General features: G+C 46.6%; 1 protein-coding gene across 1 annotated transcript; it reads right to left on the reverse strand.

Annotated features, from left to right (window-relative positions):
- Positions 1–474: 474 nt before the first annotated feature.
- Positions 475–22,292, reverse strand: LOC127616579 (myomegalin-like). The gene is made up of 40 exons (XM_052088239.1): positions 21,006–22,292; positions 19,625–19,762; positions 19,433–19,552; positions 19,275–19,367; positions 18,886–19,110; positions 18,637–18,795; positions 18,443–18,544; positions 17,913–18,050; positions 17,646–17,825; positions 17,365–17,559; positions 16,434–16,616; positions 16,243–16,362; positions 16,100–16,171; positions 15,884–15,984; positions 15,226–15,365; positions 12,787–12,899; positions 12,569–12,699; positions 12,319–12,481; positions 11,989–12,112; positions 11,771–11,887; positions 11,421–11,686; positions 11,142–11,356; positions 10,424–10,541; positions 10,222–10,339; positions 10,076–10,124; positions 8,225–8,460; positions 8,026–8,133; positions 7,709–7,939; positions 7,312–7,443; positions 6,859–6,975; positions 6,623–6,782; positions 6,406–6,527; positions 6,090–6,326; positions 5,361–5,462; positions 4,989–5,209; positions 4,770–4,913; positions 4,550–4,688; positions 4,108–4,154; positions 3,838–3,892; positions 475–2,623 (listed from the first exon to the last, which is right to left on the reverse strand). Exons 1-40 carry the CDS (start codon positions 22,290–22,292, stop codon positions 2,493–2,495), a joined length of 6,849 nt encoding a protein of 2,282 aa, XP_051944199.1. The 3' UTR covers positions 475–2,492.
- Between the last annotated feature and the right edge of the window lie 988 nt (positions 22,293–23,280).

Raw genomic sequence — 23,280 nt, forward strand, 5'->3', positions numbered from 1 at the left:
TGTATAGTAAGGCGTTTTTAGACGAAAAAAACGACCATGTATAGTAAGGCGTTTTTTGCCGAAAAAAACGACCATGTATAGTAAGGCGTTTTTTGCCGAAAAAAACGACCATGTATAGTAAGGCGTTTTTGGACGAAAAAAAACGACCGTGTATAGTCAGGCGTTTTTAGACGAAAAAAACGACCATGTATAGTAAGGCGTTTTTAGACGAAAAAAACGACCATGTATAGTAAGGCGTTTTTAGCCCCAAAAAAACGACCATGTATAGTAAGGCGTTTTTAGACGAAAAAAATGACCATGTATAGTAAGGCGTTTTTTACTATACATGGTCGTTTTTTTCGGCTAAAAATGCCTTACTATACATGGTCGTTTTTTTTTCAGCAAAAAACGCCTTACTCTACACGGTCGTTTTTTTTCAGCAAATAACGCCTTACTATATATGGTCGTTTTCATAAACACAGAAGGCACGATGGCTTAAAAAAAAGACCAGATTTTGTTTGTTTTATTGGTTCTTTTCCAAAATCGTTCGATAAATACTTGTTTTTGGGCAACACAACACACATAACTGTCATCGGAGACAGGATCCATACGAGTCCTTTTTCTAACATTCTTTCCAGCCACATCAAAAGCTGCACAAGTTTAATAACACTACACTATATACATCCAGAACTGCACAAAACACGGTTCACTCCCCCTCGTGAACAACAATAAGGCCGTATTTCTGTCTGCTCTAGCAAAGAAAATACCCCCACAACGACAACGCTTTGGATTCAAAGTCAAGCGAAGCAACAAAAATATGAATGCGGGGCCAACTATTGTGCTCGGTGGCATACTGGAAAACGCAAAGCGATTTCTTGTCGGAAACAGAAAGTGGCCTCTATAAACTGCGTATAAATAACACATGGCACAAACACACTTTGAAATACAATTATGGTTCACATCACGTTAAAAGAGTTATTGCACAGCTACCCAAACTGTTTCACTTTGACCAAAGCAACCGTGTCTTTATTCAAGCGCGCGCGCACACACGCTCTCACATAATAAGGATATTTACAGCATGAATAGCACGTGTACAAGCGTCAAACAAAGCAAAATGTACACAACAATGATCCCACCCGTATCCTGCCAAAGTTTGCATCATCTATAACATGACCATGAGCCATGAGAATGTCATCACATAGATGCACAAAATGAATGGCATGAGACCTTTTGGAGAAACTGACTTTTTTTTTAATGTTTCCTCCCCGTTTGTTTGTTTGTTTTGGTCCAAAACTAGAATTCATTTCGAAACACCAAACCAGCTCCATTGTGGTTCGAGAAGCCTTCAGTACCCTGATCGGCTAATTGCTCATTCACATGGTTAAGGCAAGTTAAAAGTTCAAACTTTGGCAAGTCGTGGCAATCTCTCATCCTATAAGTTGATTTTTGTTGTTTTTTTTTCTACAATCTTATTGATCATGCACACTCCAGTGATAGCTTCGAGTCACTGCATTATTGCACATGCTCGTACGTCGGCTTTTTTTTTTACATTGTGTTTTTTTGCAGCGGCACTTCAACCTCACATTTCAGCAAACATGCACGTTTAGAAATGCCAAATCTCGCCACTTCGGCACTTGACGAACCAAAAAGGAAGCTGGTGACAAAACAGTGAGCCACTTGCAGGTGTCTATGGCTCGTCGCAGAAAAGATTTTATACTGTCACAAAAAAAAAAAAAAATTCCACCGGGCCTACGTTTCTCCATCATCTCGACTAATACATTGTGAATGCCAGTGAGTTAGATTTAAAGGTTGAAATACATTCGGTGCTTGATGGAATGACAGATTGTTTGTCTTTGAGTGAACCTTTCTTGACCACACACCCAGCGCACTCATACACTATTGTTCAAAAGTTTGTGGGTTACTCGCAAATATCTTTTTTTATTAAAGAAAAGTAGAGAAAAAGTTTAAAAATGTTAAATACTTATTGTCATGTTCATTAAAATTGTATCACCTGACAGGGAGTTTAAAAAGGAATTCATCTCTGGCCCCATTTTGTGCCTCTAAATGGATTAGAAACCACCGGGGGCTTCAGTTTCGCTCAAACTATGGCGGAATATCCAAAATAAAGACAATGTATTTCTAAGTGACCCCAGACTTTTTGAACATGATGTGTATGTGCATAGCGTTCCTCTCACAAACCTCCTTTTTACGTGCAGAAAAAAACCCCTTTCCCCCTACCACATGTTCTCGGAAGACGGCGTTTCGGGGGCGTCTAAAGCCATTCCAATCCGGCTTGTCACTGCAACCACCAGGTACACGTTTCACACGCCTTCTTTCATACACATTGCTGACAGCTCCACTCAAAGAATAACACTGACTGCGCTTTTGAGGAGTTTGGGGACGCTGAAGGGAGTTTGGTAAGGCCTGGTTGAAGACAGAGGTTTAGGGGACTGAGGAGGTCTTAGCGATTTTCAATGTGGAGGTCCGTAGCATTGAGTCCGGTTGTTCGGGGTCTAAAGCAAGCATCGGCTGGTGCGCTTCCTGGCAGCGGGGCGCTGGTTGGCCCCAGGGGCTTTGACTCCGTCAGTCGTCAAGCCCCGGATATTAGCAGGTTGCTCTCGGGCACCACCTCCTGGCTCCTCAGCTGCATGCAGGAGAGAAGGTTGTGAATGAAATTGGCAATATAAGCAGCCCCAGAATTGATGCGGAGGAAACCTTGTGGCCACAATTTAGAGAACTTTCAAAAAGACACTCTACAGTTCCTCTTTTCGATTTCGAAGCTTTATGGCTTGTGACATTCCTCCAAAATAAGTAAGACACGTTTCAGGTGTACTCAATTAGCTTATTCAAGTCCGTCCAAGTTTTCGCGGGAAGGATATTAAACTCACGAATGTGTATTTCGTGTTGAACGTTGCTACAAATGAGCATTTGTTATGCACGCACACGCGCTACAGTTATATCGCAGCCACAATTCGTTTCCTCCCAGCTCACGATAGGGGCTAATATTACTCTGAAAAATACTTCTAGCGTTTGTGTTAGTTGTATGATAATGCAAATGGTATACTCAAGATAAGCGGTGAGTGTCGTGCTCTTTGACAACAACAGTAACAACACACAAAACATGAACGCGCACACGTACACTTTTGAAAGTTTGTGACTCACATTGGGCAGCAGCTCCCTATTTTAATTGTGCTGCTCCCAAGCTAAACTCATCCAAGCATCCATTTTTTTGGACCTCAAATGTTGATGATTCGTTTTAAAAAAAAAAAGAACTGACAAAGCGCAAGCAGCGAAGTCTCTCTGTAACCGTCCAGGTTCAATTTAGGTTCAATTTAGCTCCTCCCCCGACATACAAAGCTTGTCTAATAGTCGAGATGCATCACTTCAACATCATTTCTTGAACTCCCATTTCGACACGACTTTGGTGTAATCATGCGACATTTCAGAGTGTTTCAGAAAGACCACAAAAATGTGAGTAGGTGTGTTTGTTGTTTTTTTGTGGTAAATTATGCAAGATTGGTTAAAAAAAAGGGTTCACACCTTGAACGGGTAACATGCATGTTAGTTCCATTGAAAACTCCAAATTGTTATTTGTCGATGTGTGCCCTGCGATTGGCTGGCAAGGGCCCGCCTCTCGCCTAAAGTCTGCTGCCATAGGTTACATTTTATATGGATGGATGGATGAATATTTATCTATAAATACTTTCTGTTGCTGTACTGTGAAATGGCCGTAAATGATGAGGCGTTAATGTCGGCGTGATTGCAAACAACAAATGCGCCACAAGGTAAAAGCTGCCAATCCAAAAGCAAAAAATCGGCATCTGGGGCAGCCTCTACCTATTGTGGCAAGACAATTACCGGCGTAGGGAGCGGAAGACGAGGAGCTTAGAGAGGAAAGTCTCAGCTCGTTCTTCTGGAGGTGTTCACACGCAGTGACGTGTGTGTGAGACCCAAGGACGAGCAAGACCCAAACAGACAAGAAGTGATGGAATCACAGGTAAGGGTAATGAGAAGAGAGGAGACAATCCTGATACAAATAATGATTTGACCCGGGTGGGGGGGGGGGGGGGGGTGGGGGGGGGGGGTGGGGTTGGGCATTTACCGTACATTATTATTATTTTTTCCTACCTCCAGGTTTGTCCTTGCTTTCTTCAAAACATCCCGAGTCCTTGACACTGTCAAAACAAAGTGCAAAAGAGGGAACCCGTGTTCATTTCCGTTTCTTTGTTCACAGAGATCCGTTGAAATTAAAAAAAAAAAACAAGTTGAGTGTCCCACATGTTGTCCTTGTTTCATGAAACATGAAAAGTGCTAAAGCCCAACATTTGTTGGCATTGTCGTTGGAATCGGATTTACTGACTTATGTTTACGCCACACTTGTTTACGGAAAATACTCTTGAGGAATAAATCATCTGTTTGTGATGGTCAAAATGATGCCACTTGGGGAGACTTTTTTTTTATTTAAACACTTTACTTGGTGTAAAAACGATTGGGCCTATTGGGCTCTTTTTTTTTTTCTTCTCGCACTCTTGTGCTAAATTTGGTGCGCTCTTCTTCAATTGTAACTTACGCTGGTTCACGATGAAATGCTCCATGCTCTCCTTGGTGCGACTGGTGCTCCTCAGTCTTTGAATCGTCCCCTTCAGTACCTCCTCCTGCTCAGACACGCGCAGCTTGAGGGACAAGATCTCCTCTTGCATCGACTGCTCCTGCGTTCAATCACATGAAACGCGTGACTGTGCGACGTCTCCGGAGTCGTAAATTTCCATCTCGCTGCCGGCGGCGCAAACCTTCTTCAGGTTCGGCGTGGCGGCGTCGGCGCTGGGCAGCGCCGCCCTCCAGAACATCTTCAGCAGGGACGCCGCCTCCTCCAGAATCTGCCTCAGGGTCTTCGCGTTGGACAAGAGACTCGGGACATTGCCGTAATCCAAGAGCTGAAAAGAAATGAGTCAGATGACGGCTCCTGATTATCGAAAAGTATTTGGCGGTGCAGCCACAAGGTTCCTCACCTGCTCATTGTTTTGTTTCTGGGCGGCTCCTAACGGTGGAGGAGAGCGCAGGCGCGGGCGCAACGCTGCCTCCATGCGCTGCACGACGCTGCGACCTTCAAGGACTTGTTGCTGGAGAGCGTTAAAGTCATCCACGTGACCGACGGCGTGGCGGCCGTAACGGTTGGCGAACGAGCCATCGGGGGCGTCGCCTTCCAGCTCAGCGTGCGGGTCGAGGGGGTCTGTGGGGCGGTTGAAAGCAAATACAAAGCCATTCCTTTCATTCTAGTTTCGCCGAGGTCACTTGCGAGTGAAGCAAAGCGCCGGCAGCCACGTTAGAACCAAACTGTGTACGAGTGAAGCCACAGGCATGCAGTGCAGTTAAAGTCACACCGTTGGCGGCGCTATGGTTGTCATCCAGGTCCGAGTAGGGGGGGCAGGGAGATCCACAGTTAAAGAGACCAATGTCCCTGACAGGTGGAGAAGGGGCCGGGTCTGCGGAGCACACATACACAAACCAGGCTGGGACACACACACATCACACCGAAGCCTCACATACACGTGCACCGCCAACCCCCGCCTAGCCATTTGTCCGACATGTTTTTATGCGGGGAACCCGTCTTCGCCTATTTGGGTATCGTGTTTTATTTTGAAGGGTTACGTTGTCAAAAGACTTTGAAATTTCATATACGTTTTTAGTTCATGATTGTTGCTGCAATAATATCAGTCATTTATCTTCACAGCGGATAAAGAAAACATGCCCGTGATTTGCGCCACATTGTCTATCCCCAAATGTTGCTGCACCGTTTGTGTTCAAATATATGTTGCTAAATGACCGTTGGTGAGCCCGTTTATGGTGGTTTTGGATTGTGTGTGAGCGTTAAGCTAGCAGAAGGTCAAGTTGTTTTCAATGCGCATCTAATTTGCTTTATGTTGAGTCTAACGGTAAACTTCAAATGGGAACGGCTCGAAGCATCTCTTTTTTTTGTTTTGTTTATTTTTTTTGTGCCAAATTGCAGCTTGCTGTGAGGTCAGACTAGATTTTTGCTTGCAAGTCAGAGCAAAAATTGAGCGTTGGCTTGCATTACCACAACATAGGCAATTCTTTTGTGACAACGTTACCGTGGAGCAGCTGTCGCCTGTAGACGTTTTCTCTCTGAGGGCTGGCGCCGAAGGCCGACAGGGACGGCGTGCGAGGGGAGCCGGCGCCCAGTTTTTGCTCCAGCTGCTTGTGGAGCTCCAGCTGCTTGAAGGCGCTATTCTCCTGGATGCTGCTCTGCAGCTGGGCCCGCAGACTCCTCACCTCGCTCAGTAGCTCCGCCGACTCCGCGGGCAGGCCAGGAGCTTCGCACAGGAAGCCTGAAACCAAAACGCAAGTTCGGCCTTCGGGTTCAAGGACGCAGCAATGACATTTGTAGGAGTGCAAGGAGACGAGAACCTTTGTTGGATTTGAAGCTGGAGCACACGCGATCGTAGACGTGCAGTTCGTTCTGCAGGGAGTGGATGAGGTCTCTGCTCTCACACAACTGCTGCTGCAGTAGAGACGCCTCGTGCTGCGCTCTGCGGACGCACGCGTGACAATAGGTTGAGAAAAAAAAAAAAAAAAGAAGCTCAGGACGGATAGATTTTCCTCAAAGCATTTCGGCCGAACAGACCTGTTGATTCTCTCCTGACCGGCTTGCCTCAAGGCGAGAATCTGCCGTCCCTGCTCCTCACTGTGTGTCTGAAGTCGTCTCAACTCCTCCTTCCACTGCTCAGCTTCCAGTTCGGCTTGCTTGAGGCGGGCGCGTGCTTCGATCAGCTCCTCGCACGAGTCTGAGCAAAAAAAAAAAAAAAAAAAAAGAACGCTTTGACTACAGGTCCAAGCAAAAACAATCTAATGGCGCCTTACCTGTGCTGGCCTGTAGACGGGACTGCAGATTCAAGTTCTCGTCTGTCAGGACTCGGATTTCATTCGACAGATGTGTGACTGTGTCCAACCCTTGAATGTAGATGTTTGTAGCTGCTCCTGAGCAATACAACAGTAGACAGATGAAGGAACACTTCTGTTCAACTGTATATAAAGGTTTCAGTTTTCAGATAAAAACACACACGTGAGTGCAACTAGGTGATATTTTCCTTCTCTCTCTCTCTCGAGACAATTCTGAATGACACCTTTTAGAGTGCCTTTTATTTTACACAACATGTCCTCAAAGATGACCAGTAGAGGACGAATGTGTAAATATTCAGAAAAGACTATTCGAGCAAGTTTGTGGCTTCAAAATATTTTTGTTTTGTTGCGCTCACGGGAAGTCCACCAACCATTGAAACGTGCTGAACTGATCATAGAGTTGAGCTCTCCTACCTCCGTCACGCCCGGGGTTTGCTAATTTTTCCTCCAGCTGCTGTCGGAGCCTTTCGTTGGTCCGAATGGACTCTTCCAGACGCTGGCGAAGGCATCGCACCTCCCGTAGGTGCTCTTCGATTAAATTGGGCCCTGAAAATCAAACAATAAAAAAAAAAGAGTTAATAGATTTGTTTGACTGGATTATAGCTGTAGATTTAGTGACATCATCGAAAGTCGTTTCCAGCTAAGATACTCATAACTCAAAATGTAGCGCGACATTTGTATTTCTTATTGAAGATAAGATGGGGGGGGGGGTTGTTTTTTTACGCGCAATATCGGCTATTTCAATGGTAAATCATTTTTGGATGCTACCGTCTCATGCACGAAGCTTGAGAGATAAAGTGGCCAAGTTTACTTGTCTGGTTGTTTTCTAGGAAAGGTCCAGGGATTCCAGAAGAGTCCCCCATAGGCGCAGTCACGTTGCTCAAGTCCCAAAAAGTCCCTCCACCTGTTAGCATACCCGAGCCCGACTTTAGTGAGTGACCCTCGGGAATGCCGCCCAACTGATACTGCGGAAAGGCATGATGAGGTAGCTGGCTGTAGCCTGAGAGGTCGAAGGACGAAGAGAAGGGAATACTGAGAGGGGCTGGTGGAGAATGAAAGGGAGTCAAGAGACAGAAAAGAAACCGGGAGGGGGGGGTCCAAGCAAGCCTTGAGTCATGAATCCTCTACCTTTCAAGGACGGAGCGGTTAAACCCCCAGAAGCTGAGAAAAGCATTCCGGGACAGCTGAAAGATGATTGGAGGTGTCCACGAGAAGGAGGGGGGATCGATGAATGAGCTAAAAGACGGTGATGGAAGATGAAGGACAGAGCAGAGAGACAAAGAAAGAAGAAAAAAAAAAATCACAGAATGATAAAAGGTCCGGTTACCATCCGGTTCGGATTGTCGCTGCTCATCCTGGTCCCGATAGTCTCCGGCGTCTAACTCGGAGCACAGATCCAGGTCTTCGTTGGTTTGACACTCGTCGGACACCAAGGAAGTCCTGTCTGATGGGTCGGTGGTCTCCGAGAGGGCTTGGCAGCTGGATGGCGTCTCAGGGCGATGCTGCAGCTTGTTGTGCAGAGACTCGATGATTTGGTCTTTCTGCTGAAGCTCCTTGCTAAGCCTGCAGGGGGAAGCGTTGCCAATGACGTTAGAAAGCCTGAGGAAAATTCTAAATTGTTGTAAATTGCAATTCGAAAATGCGTTTCACGTTCATTACAACCTTGATAAAATCTTTTGTTTTACAGCGCGGGTAAGAAAGTCGAAATTGTTGACAAAGAAGGAATTCTCTCATTTTACGAGTCCCCTTTTCTCAATGCTGGTAAAAGAACGCAATACCTCGCCAGCTAAGACCGGAACAGCAAACAAAATAAAACTACAGAACGGCATTCGTGTACACTTGAAACTGCGAATGAGTGTTTTATATTTTCATCCTATTCCTTTCTTACTGTTTGAGCATCCTAAGAAGGCGCATCTCTCCGGATCGACCCTGGACATCGTTCACCGAAAAAGACCACAGGGAGTCTCTGTATATTGGACAGCTCTTAGAAATCAGTGATTTCCACAGCGGAGCCATTTGAGCCTCAGTAAAGTCCAAAAGAAGAAAAGAAAAAAAAGACAAAAAATACGCGACCAAGACAAAGAAAAGTACACAAGAAAACAAACAACCCCCCCCCCCCAAAAAAAAACGAAAAATGTTACTACGAGACGGGAATGATTCCTCTCTGCAGCAGCACTGACCCGCTGAACAGCAGCTGTTGGGATGTCTTTACAGCTAAATCATCTTAAGAGTAAAGGATCCCCTCTACCTACTTGATTGTGTGGATTAACGGCGACCATCTGTCTCCTTTCTTTCTTCTTCGCATGTTACATCATCTATCTATATCTCTCTCTCTATCCATCAATAAGCCAGCTGTTTTAGGGACCAAGCCACGTCACAAACAACGAAAAACTGCAAGTAATTGATCTCAGAATATTCAAAATGGCCTCTATCAAAGGTTTTACTCATAGATAAACCAGGAAATATGAACCCCAAAACACTTCGTTATCATTTCCAATTCGTCTTCCAACATTACTCTTGAAAATTGAAAAGATTTGATGAAAAGGAAAGGGGAAAAAAACATACACACAGGAAGTGGACACGCAACTGAGCTGCGGCGCCATCTTGTGGTGCCGTTTCAGAATGCGCACAAAATCCCCCCCAAAGTTTTTTTTTAACCGGCATATAAAAAACAAAAAGACATGACTAAGACAATTTAAGTTGACCTTATACACTCAAACAATTACTGTCGTTGTTTTTGTCGCGAGGACAACCAAAACGGAGACATCTAGTGTGAGTGAAATTGGTGCTAATTTGTGCCCAAAGGCCTTGCAGTCTTTTTTTTTAACGAGACATTTCTGACGATTTTCTTGCTCACGCTCGCTGCCCTTTTTATACTTTGAGGAGGTAAAGCCAGTTGCGTCACTGGAGTATGCACTGACTTTACTGGCCTTTGTGTGTAGGCTAAACATGAATTCTGCCAGCAAGAGGGGGCTATGACAAAGGCATGCCTCCGTTTTTTTTAAATTTTGTTGCACCCAATGTTATTCAATCCAATGGCGTAGTTAATCCTTAGTGTGTCATGACGGATCAGCAGGTACTCTGTGGGACATTATCCAATTGTCCCAAAAATTATTATTTCATTAAAAAAAAAAAGTATTTTTGTTTATCTATACAAGAGACGATTAAGGTGACTCACTGCATGGCCAGCAACTCGTGGCCTGTCTTGTCAACGGGGCTTTCCACTCCTGAATCAGGAAAGGCACAGGTTGGGACTTGTCGTAAAATGCATGGAATGACAACAACGCAAGCTGCGGCTGGGGGAGACGTGAGGGTGTGCCTTACGTCCAGTCAGCTTGATGAGCAGTCTCTGAGCTAGCGCGGTGCTTTGTGAAAGCTGCTCTCGAAAGCTCTGCCCCATGTAGTAGTCAACATCGTTGGCCCGCAGCAGCTCCTCAAAAGCCTGAGGGAGGGTGGGGGGGAGAAAAATTAGCAACGGAAAGTCTGACAAGAGATCCGCGTCACCGCAAAGGGACTTCCCGGGCACCTTGGTGGTGTCAGCCAGATGCTGTGTGAGGATATGGGAGACTCCTTCACCCTCTCTCATCCTCTGCCTCAGGTGGGAGAGCTCACGAGCTTGGGCCTGGATGAGAGAGTTGTACTTTCTGCACAAAAAGGAGGAGGTGAAAAGGGGACACAAGAAAGCAAAATATTAGATCATATTACACCTGGATGTTTTCTGTTGATAAGGAGGTTAGTTCACCGTGTCCTTTTCATTTTCTAATGTTGTGAAGGCTGAAAAAATATATTTTTTTGGAAACCCGTATTGAGTTCTGCCATGAATAGCAAAAAAGCGCAAGTAATTGACCTCCGCTTAAAAATGTGAATCGTGGAAATATCTCTCAGTCAAACACACGTATACAAAATGAAAACACTCATAAGGAGCACAGTGTAAATGCTGACCATTGACTTAACCAAGTTGCAAATGGTCAATGACGGCACCTCCTGACGTATCTATCCAGGCCACGCCCCTCAAATTTACAACACAACACAAAAATGTGCTGCAGTGTGTGACTTCTGGAAGAAATACATTTTAGGAGCTGTAGCGCTAAATAGATCGGATTTGGCGCCATCTTGTGGCATTTAGGGTAATTTCAGAGGGGAAAAAAACCCAGCGGAGCGTACTGCTTTATCCTGTTAAAGGAGGCAGGAAGCCTGACCCTATGTGAACTGTATTGTTTGGTAAAAAATGTCTGATGCCGCACCCAGGCCATGTGGCACATTTCCCCTGCTCTGCTTCGCACTTCCCCTCCAACTTGGAGCTGCTCAATTGGGCCTCCAAGGTGGCCACTCGTGCCATCAGCTCCTGCAGCTCGCGACTGGGTTTGGACGCAGGCGAAGTCGCCTGGGTGTCGGACACCCAGCCTTCATCTTCCTCCACGCCCTCTTGGGCGGGTGACATCTCGAAGGCCCAGTTTACCTGCAAGACACAACGTAAAAGGTGAGGGGTCATGAATGAAGCGGCCAAACTGATTGAGCGATACCTTGCGCGGCGTCCGCTCAAGGCTCGAGGCGTAGTCGCTTGTGGCCGACATGGAGCGAACACGCATCTGAAGCCCGCGGATGACTTTGTGACAGCGGGTTAGCTGGGAGCGCAGATCCTGGACCAGGTGATGTAAAGCCGACTCCTCCCCGGTTCCATCGCATGCATCTCCATTAGTCCCGGTTCTACTGGCCTTGTACCAGTCCCCTCCCACGCTATCCTCCTGCTGGTGAGACAGTGACGTGCACATCTCGAGGTCATCAAACTCTGAGGAGGAGAAAAGATCTCGCATTAATGAAAGCAATACACCGAGAAACAGAAAATCTGTGTGCGCTTCTATCTTGGCATCACCCGGGCTGCTGGCATCGTCCCTCTCGGCTTCATTTTCACTGCGTCCACAAGTCTCATAGCCCAAATCCTGTAGATCCACTTGCACCTGCTTACTGGCCTGCTGCACCGACGTCTCGGCTGCAGAAAACGTCAAACCGTCAAGACTCTGCGCACGAATCGTTTCAACCTTGCCGTGCTCCCGTGATGATGATGATGATGATGATGACGACCAGACTCACTGAGCAGGTCCCTGTAGTCCTTCAGCTGCTCGGCCTGAGCGTGAACGGTGGCTTCAGACACCATCAGCCTCTCCTGCAGCTCTCGGTTCTCCGAACAAAGCCGGGCCGAACGCTCACTCGGACCCTGGAACAAACGTGCATATTTTTTGGAATGTGAAGTCCCGAGCCGGGATTCAAACCCAGAACCTCAATAAGGCAGACGTGTTATTTAGCAAGCTGTCCTTTTCCCCCCCAACTAATACCACTAAGTTCCAATGTACTCCGAGACTAGAATATGATAGAACAGGCCTAGGAAAAACGAGGGCACAAACATACAGGACATTATTTTACCTTGACAGGCACGCAAGACGTCGCCCCCACTTCATCATCTTCCATGTAGTCCTCCTCCTCAGTATCGTCCTCCTCCTCACCCCGGTCAAGACTCCCGTGGTTCGTCCCCACTTGATGCTCTTTTAGGAAGCGGTTCTCCTTCCGAAGCCTCTGCAGTGTGCTCCTTTGAGCAAACAAGACCACCGCGTTGCCATCAAACGGGGAAAAAAAAAAAAAAACAACGGAAATTGCCACTGGGACAAATACGCACCTCATGTGGGTCACCGAGGTGAATCCCTCCCGCTCGAGCTGCGACTGTATTTCTTTCAGCTCCAGTTCGACGCTCTGCGTGCGAGTCGTCAGGAATGCAGACTCTCCTTCATGCCCAAGGGCCGCTTGAGGCTACACAAACACGTTGGATTGTTAGCGCCGTCACACCCGCGGCGGTGTCGAAACGAGTATACGCGGGTGTGGAAGAGAAAATCCAACCTGGGTGAAAGGCAAACTCGCAGGTGTAACTTTCTCGTCGTCCTCTATGCTGTCGGTGAACTCGTCGCTGCTGCCGTCTTCATCATCCCCCTCGTCCTCCTCGGTGCTGACATCTGGAAACACACCAAGCGCATTTAGACATGGTCCACTTGTGCAGTTCCCAATAGTTGATATCCACAGTCACTCCCGCCTCCTTTTATTTCTACATCTTTTTTTTTTTTTTCCTCGACTAACACAGCTCCACTCTGACGTGGAGTCACAGGGCTGAGGGGGAAATGTTATGTCATCGCTTTCCAGTGGGCCAAAAAACACATTCAGGGTGGAGCAAACTGAAAACCAAGGGGAGGTTCTGAACAGTCTTTGAAGAAATATGGAGTCATAGATTTTATATAGAAGCACTAAAAATATAGTCTGTTTGGACTGGTCGGGACAATGGCGGACATTTGGAGTTGGTTACTGCCAGTGAAGAAGTTGTTTGTTGTATTAAAATGGATGCTTTTCCTAAAGTGGTAACGTTCAGGTTTTATTTCTTGTAGTGGGTGGAACGCCAACTGCGTACTGTTATCTTGGCTAAATAAGGTAATTGGAATATTAAGAACGGCTCAGGATGACGGAATGCACTTTAACGCCACAAAATGTATATTAAATGAATACCCGTGTTTTGCGTCTTGGAAGTGATTGTTTACTGTCAGCATGAAATGGCAGCGTAGGAAAGGGGTCTATGGGGTCTTGCATTTTCCGGTTCGTTGATTTTGTGCATTTTTAAGAGGAGGCTCTACTTGCGCTGGGAATTTATAGATTGAAGAATTGTATTTCTTGACATTTTTCTTCGCTTTGGCACACTTAACCAGTGAGCGACCATCAGTGTGACAACTTGGCTGTTTTATATTGGGGGATGTTTGGGGGACTCACGGTCATGCAGACGTGGAATGCATGCCACACTCACACCAGGTGGGAAATAAAGAAACACATTTAAAGGGACAATCTCATGTCATGTATGTTGCCTGTTGAGGCCCCCCCCTCCCATTGTTCTGGGGGCAGAGATTGGGGTTCCATACAAGGTAAAAATCAGGAATTTCAGGGTTGGGATCTTCTCAATGTCCTCCCAACAAACACAAGAAAAAAAGATATTCATAAAGAGAAGAAGTTCTCTTCAACAGAGGGAAAAACAGCATGTGTTTATTTAATTGCATTTCAAATACAAAAAGGATTGACAAAGAATGCCTGAGGTGAGATAAGAGCTTCCAGGATGAATTGAACAGGAGATAGAACATGGATAGCAAAAGCTTACCAATACCGTAGCACTGTACAAGTTTATTTCCATCTCATCTAATAGAGCCCCAGCTGACGTCTCTTGCCTATTTGGACCATCAAGGAGCAAGCGCAAAGTTCCTCTGAAACGAACCTAAAGGCTGCCCACGCACCGAGCGACACAACTGAACAATTGCCAACCAAACGGTCGGCGACTCTCCCGACGCAGCGCAGAGTGCAAAACGGCTTCCATTTCAGGAAACGTTTTGACCAGAAAAAGTGTCAATATGTGCGAGGTTATGGATATATCTGCTAGCGCCACCAAACTGTACTTGTGCTTGTAGGTGACAGAGACTCTCCTCGCTTGACTTTTAGCACAGGCACATTTGAAATGCTACATTTTGTTACGTACTATTGTAAATCTATATTTTGTATGCATACCGTATTAACCGTTTTGGCACGGCTTAGCGGCAGCTGGCTGGATGTGGCTTCCCGCACGGTAATATTTTGTAAAAGGGAATGCAATAGAACAGCCGTCCTATTCGCATCCATGCGTTTGAATCGCATAACTAGTTGGTGATAGTCGGCCACTCGTGATAACTAGTCATTCACCCTCCTACTGTTCAGTTATGTTGCTCCGTGTGTGAAAAAAAAAAAATCTAAAGCCGACTACAGAAGCTTGGGAACTCTTTTTTGGAGGGATTTGTACGTTGGCGTGAACTACTGTACATGTCCTTGCAGACAACAAGATGACGTCAAGTAAATAGTGGATGGCAAGATGTTGCACCGTATGTACTTTGTATAAGGCGTGGGCTTCCGGAGGAAACGTAAAACTGCGGCTCCAAGGCTGGAAAAGTAACATCGGTGAGAGACGGCACACGGAAATGGCAAAACAGAACAGTTAGCACTGACAAGCAAAAAAAATTAAAAAATTGCAAGTCGTTTTTTGAAAGCAAATAGAACATTCACAACACCATTATTCATAAGCATGACTCCATTGAGGTTAGTCTTCTTTGATTATGTTGCATCTGGATGAGGTTAGGTGTTTCTATCTATGAGCACAACCTTTTTTTTAATTTTTTTTTAGGAACAAGCTTTCATCAGCATGTCGAGGCCACACCAAACATCACACATCATTCGTGAGAGTGGCCCCTGCAGACCCAGAGGCTTGAGTCTGACTGTTCCCACCTCCTAAGTCACGCTGCCTTTTGGTGGCCCTTTCCAGGTCCAGGGCCATGTTCTGAATCCGGGTCAGGACCTCCTCCAGTTGCCCGCGGAGTGCCTGAACCGAGTCCAGCTGAGTGTGGAGGGCCAAGACCTTGTCCGAGCTGTTGAGTGGAAAGCAGAGTTGTCTATGTACAATCGCAGATATATCGGTTTTGTGAGTTCCTAAATGTATTTTTGTTGGTGATTTTAAAAAAATGTATTCGGTTCTTTTGAGCATACGATAATTTCATTTTTTTCTTCGTATGTCTAAATGAAGCTTCTCCCCTCACTTCAACATAGTTCCTCATCGATAAGATGCTACATGATGGTGGCAAAGCAGTACCTGCGTAAATCTGAATATGTGGGGGGGGGGGGGGGGGGGGGGGACTATAATGATTATCCTAGTTGTCATTTACAATTGAATCGTCCAGTGAATCCAGGAACATCACTGATGATGTGTCCAGACTAGGCATCAGTAGATGTATGTACACATTTAGCGGAAAGGGAGTGAGAGCAGTCCAGGGTTCCTGGCTGTGCAAACTACAACAATAATTATACTGTAATAACCGAGTAAGACAAAATTTGGGATTCCGTGTGCAAATGTACTTGATATTGTGCCTGCAAGGTATCCACTGCCTACCTGTCGCTATTGGTGTGAATGAGATTCTGGTAGAGTCTCTTCTCAGTCCTCAGGGCACCATTCAGCTGACGATACTCCAAGACAAGCTGCTCCAGCACATGCTAATTTGTTTGGGATCAAACAAAATGAGATTGAAGGTGATTTTTTGAGCAAATCTCTGGTTCCTGCCCGTTATCGCCGCACAACACGTAATCCGTGAATGAAGCAACAATACACCTCGGTACTTGCTGTTGCTGCTCCCTTTGCTTGCTGGGCAGCCAAAGACGAGCGCAGAGCAGAGAGTTCTTTCTGCAAGGGATCGGATAACAACGGGTTAAGCGTCGACACGGACAAAAGAAAAACTGATTTTCCACGTCTACCTGGGCTTCCCTCTCCTTCTTAAGCATTAACTGCAGCTCTTCCCGAAGAGCCTTCACGTCTTCTTCACTCTCTGGAGACGGCGGCCGCATCATGACTTCCTCTTGGTTCTGCATCATCTCCTGATCAATGGAATCAACAGTCAATACTTTTGGCGCGAGGGACACAAAGACAAAGAGTTGAAAGCGGGTACCTTAAAAAAGGCTTCTTTCTCTCGGAGAAGACCTTGCAGGTGTTGCACGTCTCCGGCCGTCTGCCTCTCTTTGTCCCGCCTCAGCTCGCACAGTTCCTGCTCTCTCTTGGACAGCTGCCTGCGCACCTCCTGCAGCTGACCCGTGCGCTCGCTTATAACCAAGGACAGCCTGTACGAATTGTCCTGAGATGGATACGGAGTAATATTCATGAAAATGCACCGATGTGGTTCTCAACGGCGCGCACGCACACACGCACAAATCACATTTAATGAGATTGAATATACATTAGGGCGGCCCGGTAGTCCAGTGGTTAGCACGTGGGCTTCACAGTGCAGAGGTAGCGGGTTCGATTCCAGCTCCGGCCTCCCTGTGTGGAGTTTGCATGTTCTCCCCGGGCCTGCGTGGGTTTTCTCCGGGTGCTCCGGTTTCCTCCCAGATTCCAAAAACATGCGTGGCAGCCTAATTGAACACTCTAAATTGTCCCGAGGTGTGAGTGTGAGCGTGGATGGTTGTTCGTTTCTGTGTGCCCTGCGATTGGCTGGCAACCGATTCAGGGTGTCCCCCGCCCACTGCCCGAAGACAGCTGGGATAGGCTCCAGCGCCCCCCGCGACCCTCGTGAGGATCAAGCGGCTCGGAAGATGAATGAATGAAATGAATGAATGAATGAATATACATTAGTAGCCACAGAAATTTAGAGATAGATTTCCTTCACTACTTTCATATGTTCTTTTTTCCCCCATTTTTCTAGGTATGTCACTTTCATGCCTTTCTGTGACTTTTCCAGTCCCCCCTGTTACTACTGTTAAGAAACATTCCACATTTGACACTGTTGAACTGATTTCAGTTTAGTTTTTTTCCCATCCTTTTAATAGCGGATCGCAACTGTTGGTTGAATGAGAAGACATTCACAAATGCCTGCGATCTCATACCTGCAGGTACTGGTCTTTGTCAGCGAGGGTGTTGAGCAAGTCCGAAAGCCGCGTTTGGTGTTCAATCGATTGGCGGCTGCGGTCTGACAGCAGCTCCTGGAAGAGCTTCTCCTTCAGCTGGAGCCGAGCCTTCAGCTCCTCCACCACCTCGGTAGGGCCGGCCTGAACTCTGGCGACCAGGGTCGCCGTCAGATCCTGCGCACACAGAAAACAACCTTGCTTGGACTTTCTCCTTAGAGATCTTCAAAGTGTCGGGATAGAAGCCGCAATGCGTCTGTAACCTGTATCTCCTTGCCGCGAGCCTGCAGCGCTGCTTGCAGCTGGCCAATGATGGCGTCCTTCTCCCTGCAAGTTCTCCTCTCCTTTTCTTCACTGGCCTGTTTCAGCCACTGAAGGTTTCTGTAGGCTTCGGCCGCCTGCTCCAGCTCCAGCTCTTTCCTTTGCACCAGAGCATCGAGACTCTAAAATAAGCACACACACAGTCCAGTTATCGCAAGCGTATACACGTACTCGAAATGTCAACTCAAGCTTGCAACTTCAAAGTGTACCGTGATGGTCTCCTCGTTGTTAGACAGGATGCAGCGGAGCCTGTCCAGGTCTCGGTCTTTTTCCCGTAGCGCCAGCTGCAGTGTCCTCACTTGACCCTCACGTTCATCCAGGCAGCGGAACTTGTCATCGATGGTGCGCTGCGGGAAGATCTTACTTTGGAATTTTCAATGTAACACACACCTCATACCAGCTCAAAATCCGCTATATTATTATTATTATTTTTTTTTTTTTAAATAAATGGAGACAAAACCCTCGCCAATGGGAAAACAGAAATTGGTGTCAAAAAAGCACGTCGAGATTCAAGCACATTCAAATCATCATCAAAAAATTCAAGCATCTTCAAGAATCTTTGAAGATTAAGTAGCGGTATGCAGGGACTAGTACACATTTTGATATAAATCTTTACACGAGGTTATATATTTAGAGATATTGTGAAATGGAGTGCAAAATAATAATAATAATACATTTTATTTGAAATACAGACTTTTCTTCCCTTGTAAGAGACGTATTCAGTCTGTTTGCATACTACCTCCAAAGCTCTGTCTCGGTCTTTAATTCGCTCTCTTAATTTCTCAACAAGTGCATCTCTTGGTTTGGGACTTTCTGGTGTCTCGAACATTTGTGAGTACTCCTAAAAGAAACGAGAAAAGACAAGTTTGGTAAGCTGCAGATTTATATACGGTGTGCATCGTGCAAAGTGTGAGGAGGGATGGGGGGGGTGACCTGTAACTGTCGCTCCTTCTCCCGCAGAGTGTGATTGAGCTGTGCGATGCTCATGTCTTTTTCTTGCGCCGCGGAGAGCCTCTCGGCCTCGACTTCCTTCAGAGCTTCTTCCTTCGCCCTGAGCTCGGCGCGGGTTTTCTGAAGTGCGCAACGCAGGTCCTGCAGCAAAGAGTAGAGATCGTCATTCAGGCCTGTGGAATTTTAACGTACCGCACATCCTTTGCGCTTGCTTTTAAATAGCCACAAAACCTGATTGTGTTTTTCAGTCTCTTCCTTATGCTGCAGCGCCTCCTGGAGGTCAGCGTTCAGTCTGTCTTTGAAGCGGGCCAGATCGTCAGCTTGTCTTTGACTCTGACTGAAGCTCCTCTGGCTGGCCTCCAGCTCCAGGCCCAAAGAGAACAGGGAGCTCTGCACGCCCACCAGCTCCCCTTGCAGCTGGGAAAGCGTCACAGACTCACTGACCCCCTCTGGTGTCTAAAGAGAGAATAAACAAACATTTTTGTTTTACTGTGTGCAGGGAATCTAAATAATGTCTGAATTTCTCTTTTCGAGTTAAACTACTGAATGGCCGATCTGTTTTTTGTCTGCCACCTTGAAGGACATCAGATGATTCACCCAAAAATAATAAAACATCTGACCTTGCTTTGTGCGAGTTGATTCCGATGGGCCATCTCTCGGAGCTTGTTTAATGTGACGTTCTGCCCCTCGATCAGCTGATACAACTTCTGGGCCTTGAGGCAGAATTTAGATTGATTACATAAATCCAATGCATTTTGTTTCAAGAGCGCACACTCACCTCACTGTCTTTGGCGCCGATAGATTCCGTAAGGTCTTGGATGGTTCTCTCCCGACTCTGAGCGGCCTGGCGGAGGGAACGAAGCTCGCACTCCATCTCATTCAGCTTCTCCTGTAGCCTCTATGCGTGAATGCAGATGTTACAAGTCAATCTCAGCCTCCCGTCAGTCATATTCCTCCGAAATGGTCTTACCATATTGTTGGAATCACTCTCGTGGATTTTGGCCTGCAGGGACTGGACCTGGAGTTGGGCCTTCTGCAGCTCGCTGACACACTGACCGGCTGCACACTCGTATTGGTTCAGCTGGCTTTGCTGCTCCTCGACAAGGTTCTGCAACACAAAGAGAGTCAGGTCTAAAATCTGTAGCCCAAATACATCATACACAAAAGTATTGAGACAACTTGCAATCGCTTTCAGGAGCGGGTCCGGGGGCAATATTTGCTTACTAATATCACACATCTTGGTTATGGTCTAAGCTGAGTAATACATTGACTAAAAATAGTGTCGGTCAATAACGCTGCATGTTGTAGCAGACATCGAAATGCAAGAAAAAAAAAGCAGGACTGCAAAGAGCATTGTGGGCGTCTTGCGTAGTGCTGGTTCTCCATTAAAAAGTCTGCTCGTTCATGTGATCATTTGGAAAAAAGCCCCTTGCGTAGGATTTTGCCTTTACGACATGCCTGAGTTAGCCCGAGTGTGCCCAAAGTGCTCTGTACGGCCATTATGTTTACATAACACACATGTGCACTCCACGAGACGGTTGCATCAGTCCCGTGTGATTTATACTATCAAGCAAGATGAGGATTTTACAAACAATTTAGGTCGTTATTGCCATTTCAAATGGAAGTGCTGAATTGGTGAGATGTTGTGGTTTTGTACCATTGGGTGGAAGTGGGTGAAATCAGGCCAACAGTACAGCCACTGTCTTCACCATCTCCCCTCTCATAACCTACTTATGTCAGCAGCTCTTATGTTTATTGTAGAAGGCCGGCGTACAGAAGGCCTAACAAAGATAACGCTCGGGATTACTCATTTGTCGCAACTGAATTTTTGATGCGGCCTTTGGAGACATATTGAATAGAGAAATGGGGATATTAAAGTCTACTTTTCAGTTGCACATGTGAAAACAATCCTGTGCCTTAAAATGACAATGACCCTCGTGTTTGCATGCCAACACAGATCTACATACACACATTAAGCAAGTAGGCCATGCCGTGGCTGGAAGCTTACCGAAGGCTAATTCAATGTATTCGTTCACTGAGACACAAACCGCAATGGCGGACGTCCTCTGCCTTCCTGCTGTGTGAGCTGGATACAGCAACTGACACATTTGTGTGGCTAATTGTGCAACAATGTTCATTGGCAGTCACTTGATTATTTTTGATACATATTTTGAGGGTCTCAAACAGTTCGTGAAACTGAATTTTCCCCTTGGGTTTACTTGTTAGTGGACATTTTTTTTAGGTTTGTTATTAACTAGAATGAGGATCCTAGTTTTGGGACGAACTGACTGCGAGTTGTGTCATTATCCAGATGCAGCGCATTCGCAATTCTGCTAGCCAAGGCGTTATACCTGATGTGGCTTTGGTGGCGGATATTCTATATAAACATCCACCGAACGGTCTTCTACATTAACCCGATTAAGAACAAGGTCTGGCCCAACGTGGATCAGGGGGGCCTCCAGCTCAGGTGTTGCCATGTGGTGACATCCTTCACCATCCGGAGTTCCAAAGGTCAGTTCCAGAATTGGATCAGAGAAGTCCAATCTTCCAGGATTGGGGCTCCGTCTAAGCAACACCGGAAGTTTACTGCCTTTGGCGCTTTGTACTGGTCGGTGCACAGCATAATTCTGTAGCAAGCAGAGGGCCAGTGAGATGCTTGGTCCAGGAGAGGATTGGCCATGTGGAGCTCTGTTAGGGAGAGTGTCAGATATCCGATCGTCCAATGGCTCTTTGGGAGGGCTCAACAGTTCATCTGTCTGAATGTAGTCCTCGGTTGTCTCCAGGGATGCTATCGAGGGGCTGGAGCTGGCTCTTCCCGCTAGAGTGTGCTCACTATCTGAAGTCTTGGACACATCCTGAGAACCAGGAACTAGTGTTAGAGAGGATGTGGGCTCATCCGGCTCATCCCCATTTCCTTTTTCCTCTACTTCTGCACCGCCACCACTGCCTCCAAAGAAGCTAGCTGAATATCTGGTGGAGGGGCCACAAGAAGTGCTCCTTGCTAGCTTCCTGGGTACCTTACAAACGGCTTCATAGTCAGAGTCCGCCACGCGCCAATGGGAACAACCACGGCATCTCCTAGGAGTGGCGGGCATACAACGGTGAGACCCTGCAACCTCTGACCCTTGCCCAGCCGAAGTGTGTTGGTAGTGGTGATGGGGGCAATCCACGGTGTCGTCGGCCCAGGATTCATACAAAGAGTAGACTAGGTCCTCCTGGAGAAGAGCGCAGTACTTTGCATGGGTCAGGCCTGAAATATCCACCATCCCGTCTCCTGCCGCTTCACCTTCGTCCGCAGAAGTCAGGGGGCTCTCCGCCGAGTTGGTCTTCCTGTACAATCCGCCAATGCACTGCCTGAGCCGATGTTTCTCTTGCAGGAGCCTCTGAAGCCTCTCAATGGAGAGGGCCTCCACGCGGGCTATCACCGTGTCGAAACGATACATGCGGTCCAGCATGAAGGCGCACTTGGAGCAGGCAAACTCCCCGCGGCCATCCCGTGCCAGCTCTTGGCCGAGCGCATGTGACAGCAGCACCTGCAGGTTGAGCTTGGTGGTTGGGTGGAAGATCCACCGGCGCTGGTTGCCATAGAGATCCCGTCCACAGATGCGACACGTCTCTTTCATTTTGTTGTCCAGCATTGAACAAGCTGCTTCTCTCCCTCTACATCATTCATTCACCAGTCACGAGTCGTTGCGCCGCCACAGGCTTCATCACGACCGCCGCCGCTTTTAATAAGGACATAACGCAGACAAAAAGCAGCGTCGCTGTGTTCCCAGTTCGTGATGGGTCTTGGCAAGCGAAGGGCGCTACGTTTCTCTCATTTCATAGCCGTCTGTTACCGCGACGGTCAGGTGCTCCGCGCAGCCTGAGATCTTCCGGGGGCGATAACGAGGAGGCAGGCTGAACTAGACCCGCAGCCTGGAGCGTACCATTCACAGAACAAAGGGGAGTTCAAAGCCCGTGGACGTCACACGGGTTACCAGTAGCTCATATAAACATAAAATAAGTCCTCATTAAAATACGAATACTTTTTGTTATAAATGCCCAAACTAATGTAGGGTCGTGAGATATTTGTCTTTCTTCGGGTTAACAGAAAATACACAGCGCAGTGTTCCCCTTTGTGTAGGCGACTTCCTCCTGCTCGGTTTGCAAAGCTCGGCTCGCCTGACTGACTCGGGCAAAGTGAACTCCCGAGCAACATTAGTGACGCTCTAGAAATTTAGAAAATCACACACAACTACAGTGGCTGCATTAAGTTGTAACACTGCATCATTGTCAAAGTAAGCTGTGGATATAATATATGTAGTTAAAGAGTGGCTGTAGTTATTTTAGTCGGCAAACGGTCCAGCACATCTCTTTCATATTCACAGTTACATTGCAAATTAATTTGTCACGTAGTTCTTGGATTAATAAAGGTTGAAAAACAATGTGTACAATAAAGTTTCGTACCTTGATAATGTCCAGTATTAATGAGGGTGTGTGATGCCACATCATGCAAATCACAACAAATGTACCCCTTTTTATATAGGAGTAACACTTATTAAAAACATTCACTCTTGTTATTTACAAAAAAAAAAAAAACTACGCAAATACAGTTATATATACAGCAGGACGGAAGATTTAACA

Source organism: Hippocampus zosterae, chromosome 15, assembly GCF_025434085.1.
Source record: "Hippocampus zosterae strain Florida chromosome 15, ASM2543408v3, whole genome shotgun sequence".
Classification (NCBI taxonomy): domain Eukaryota; kingdom Metazoa; phylum Chordata; class Actinopteri; order Syngnathiformes; family Syngnathidae; genus Hippocampus; species Hippocampus zosterae.

Bases quoted from the DNA above. Each gene is read 5' to 3' on its own strand.
- LOC127616579 (XM_052088239.1), bottom strand. From the start codon at position 22,292: ATGCTGGACAACAAAATGAAAGAGACGTGTCGCATCTGTGGACGGGAT. The intron at 12,700-12,786 runs GTTGGATTTTCT...GTGTTTGTGTAG, and splicing joins CGAGTTTGCCTTTCACCCAG to CCTCAAGCGGCCCTTGGGCA. The intron at 5,210-5,360 runs GTGTGACTTTAA...ACCGCCCCACAG, and splicing joins CAACCATAGCGCCGCCAACG to ACCCCCTCGACCCGCACGCT.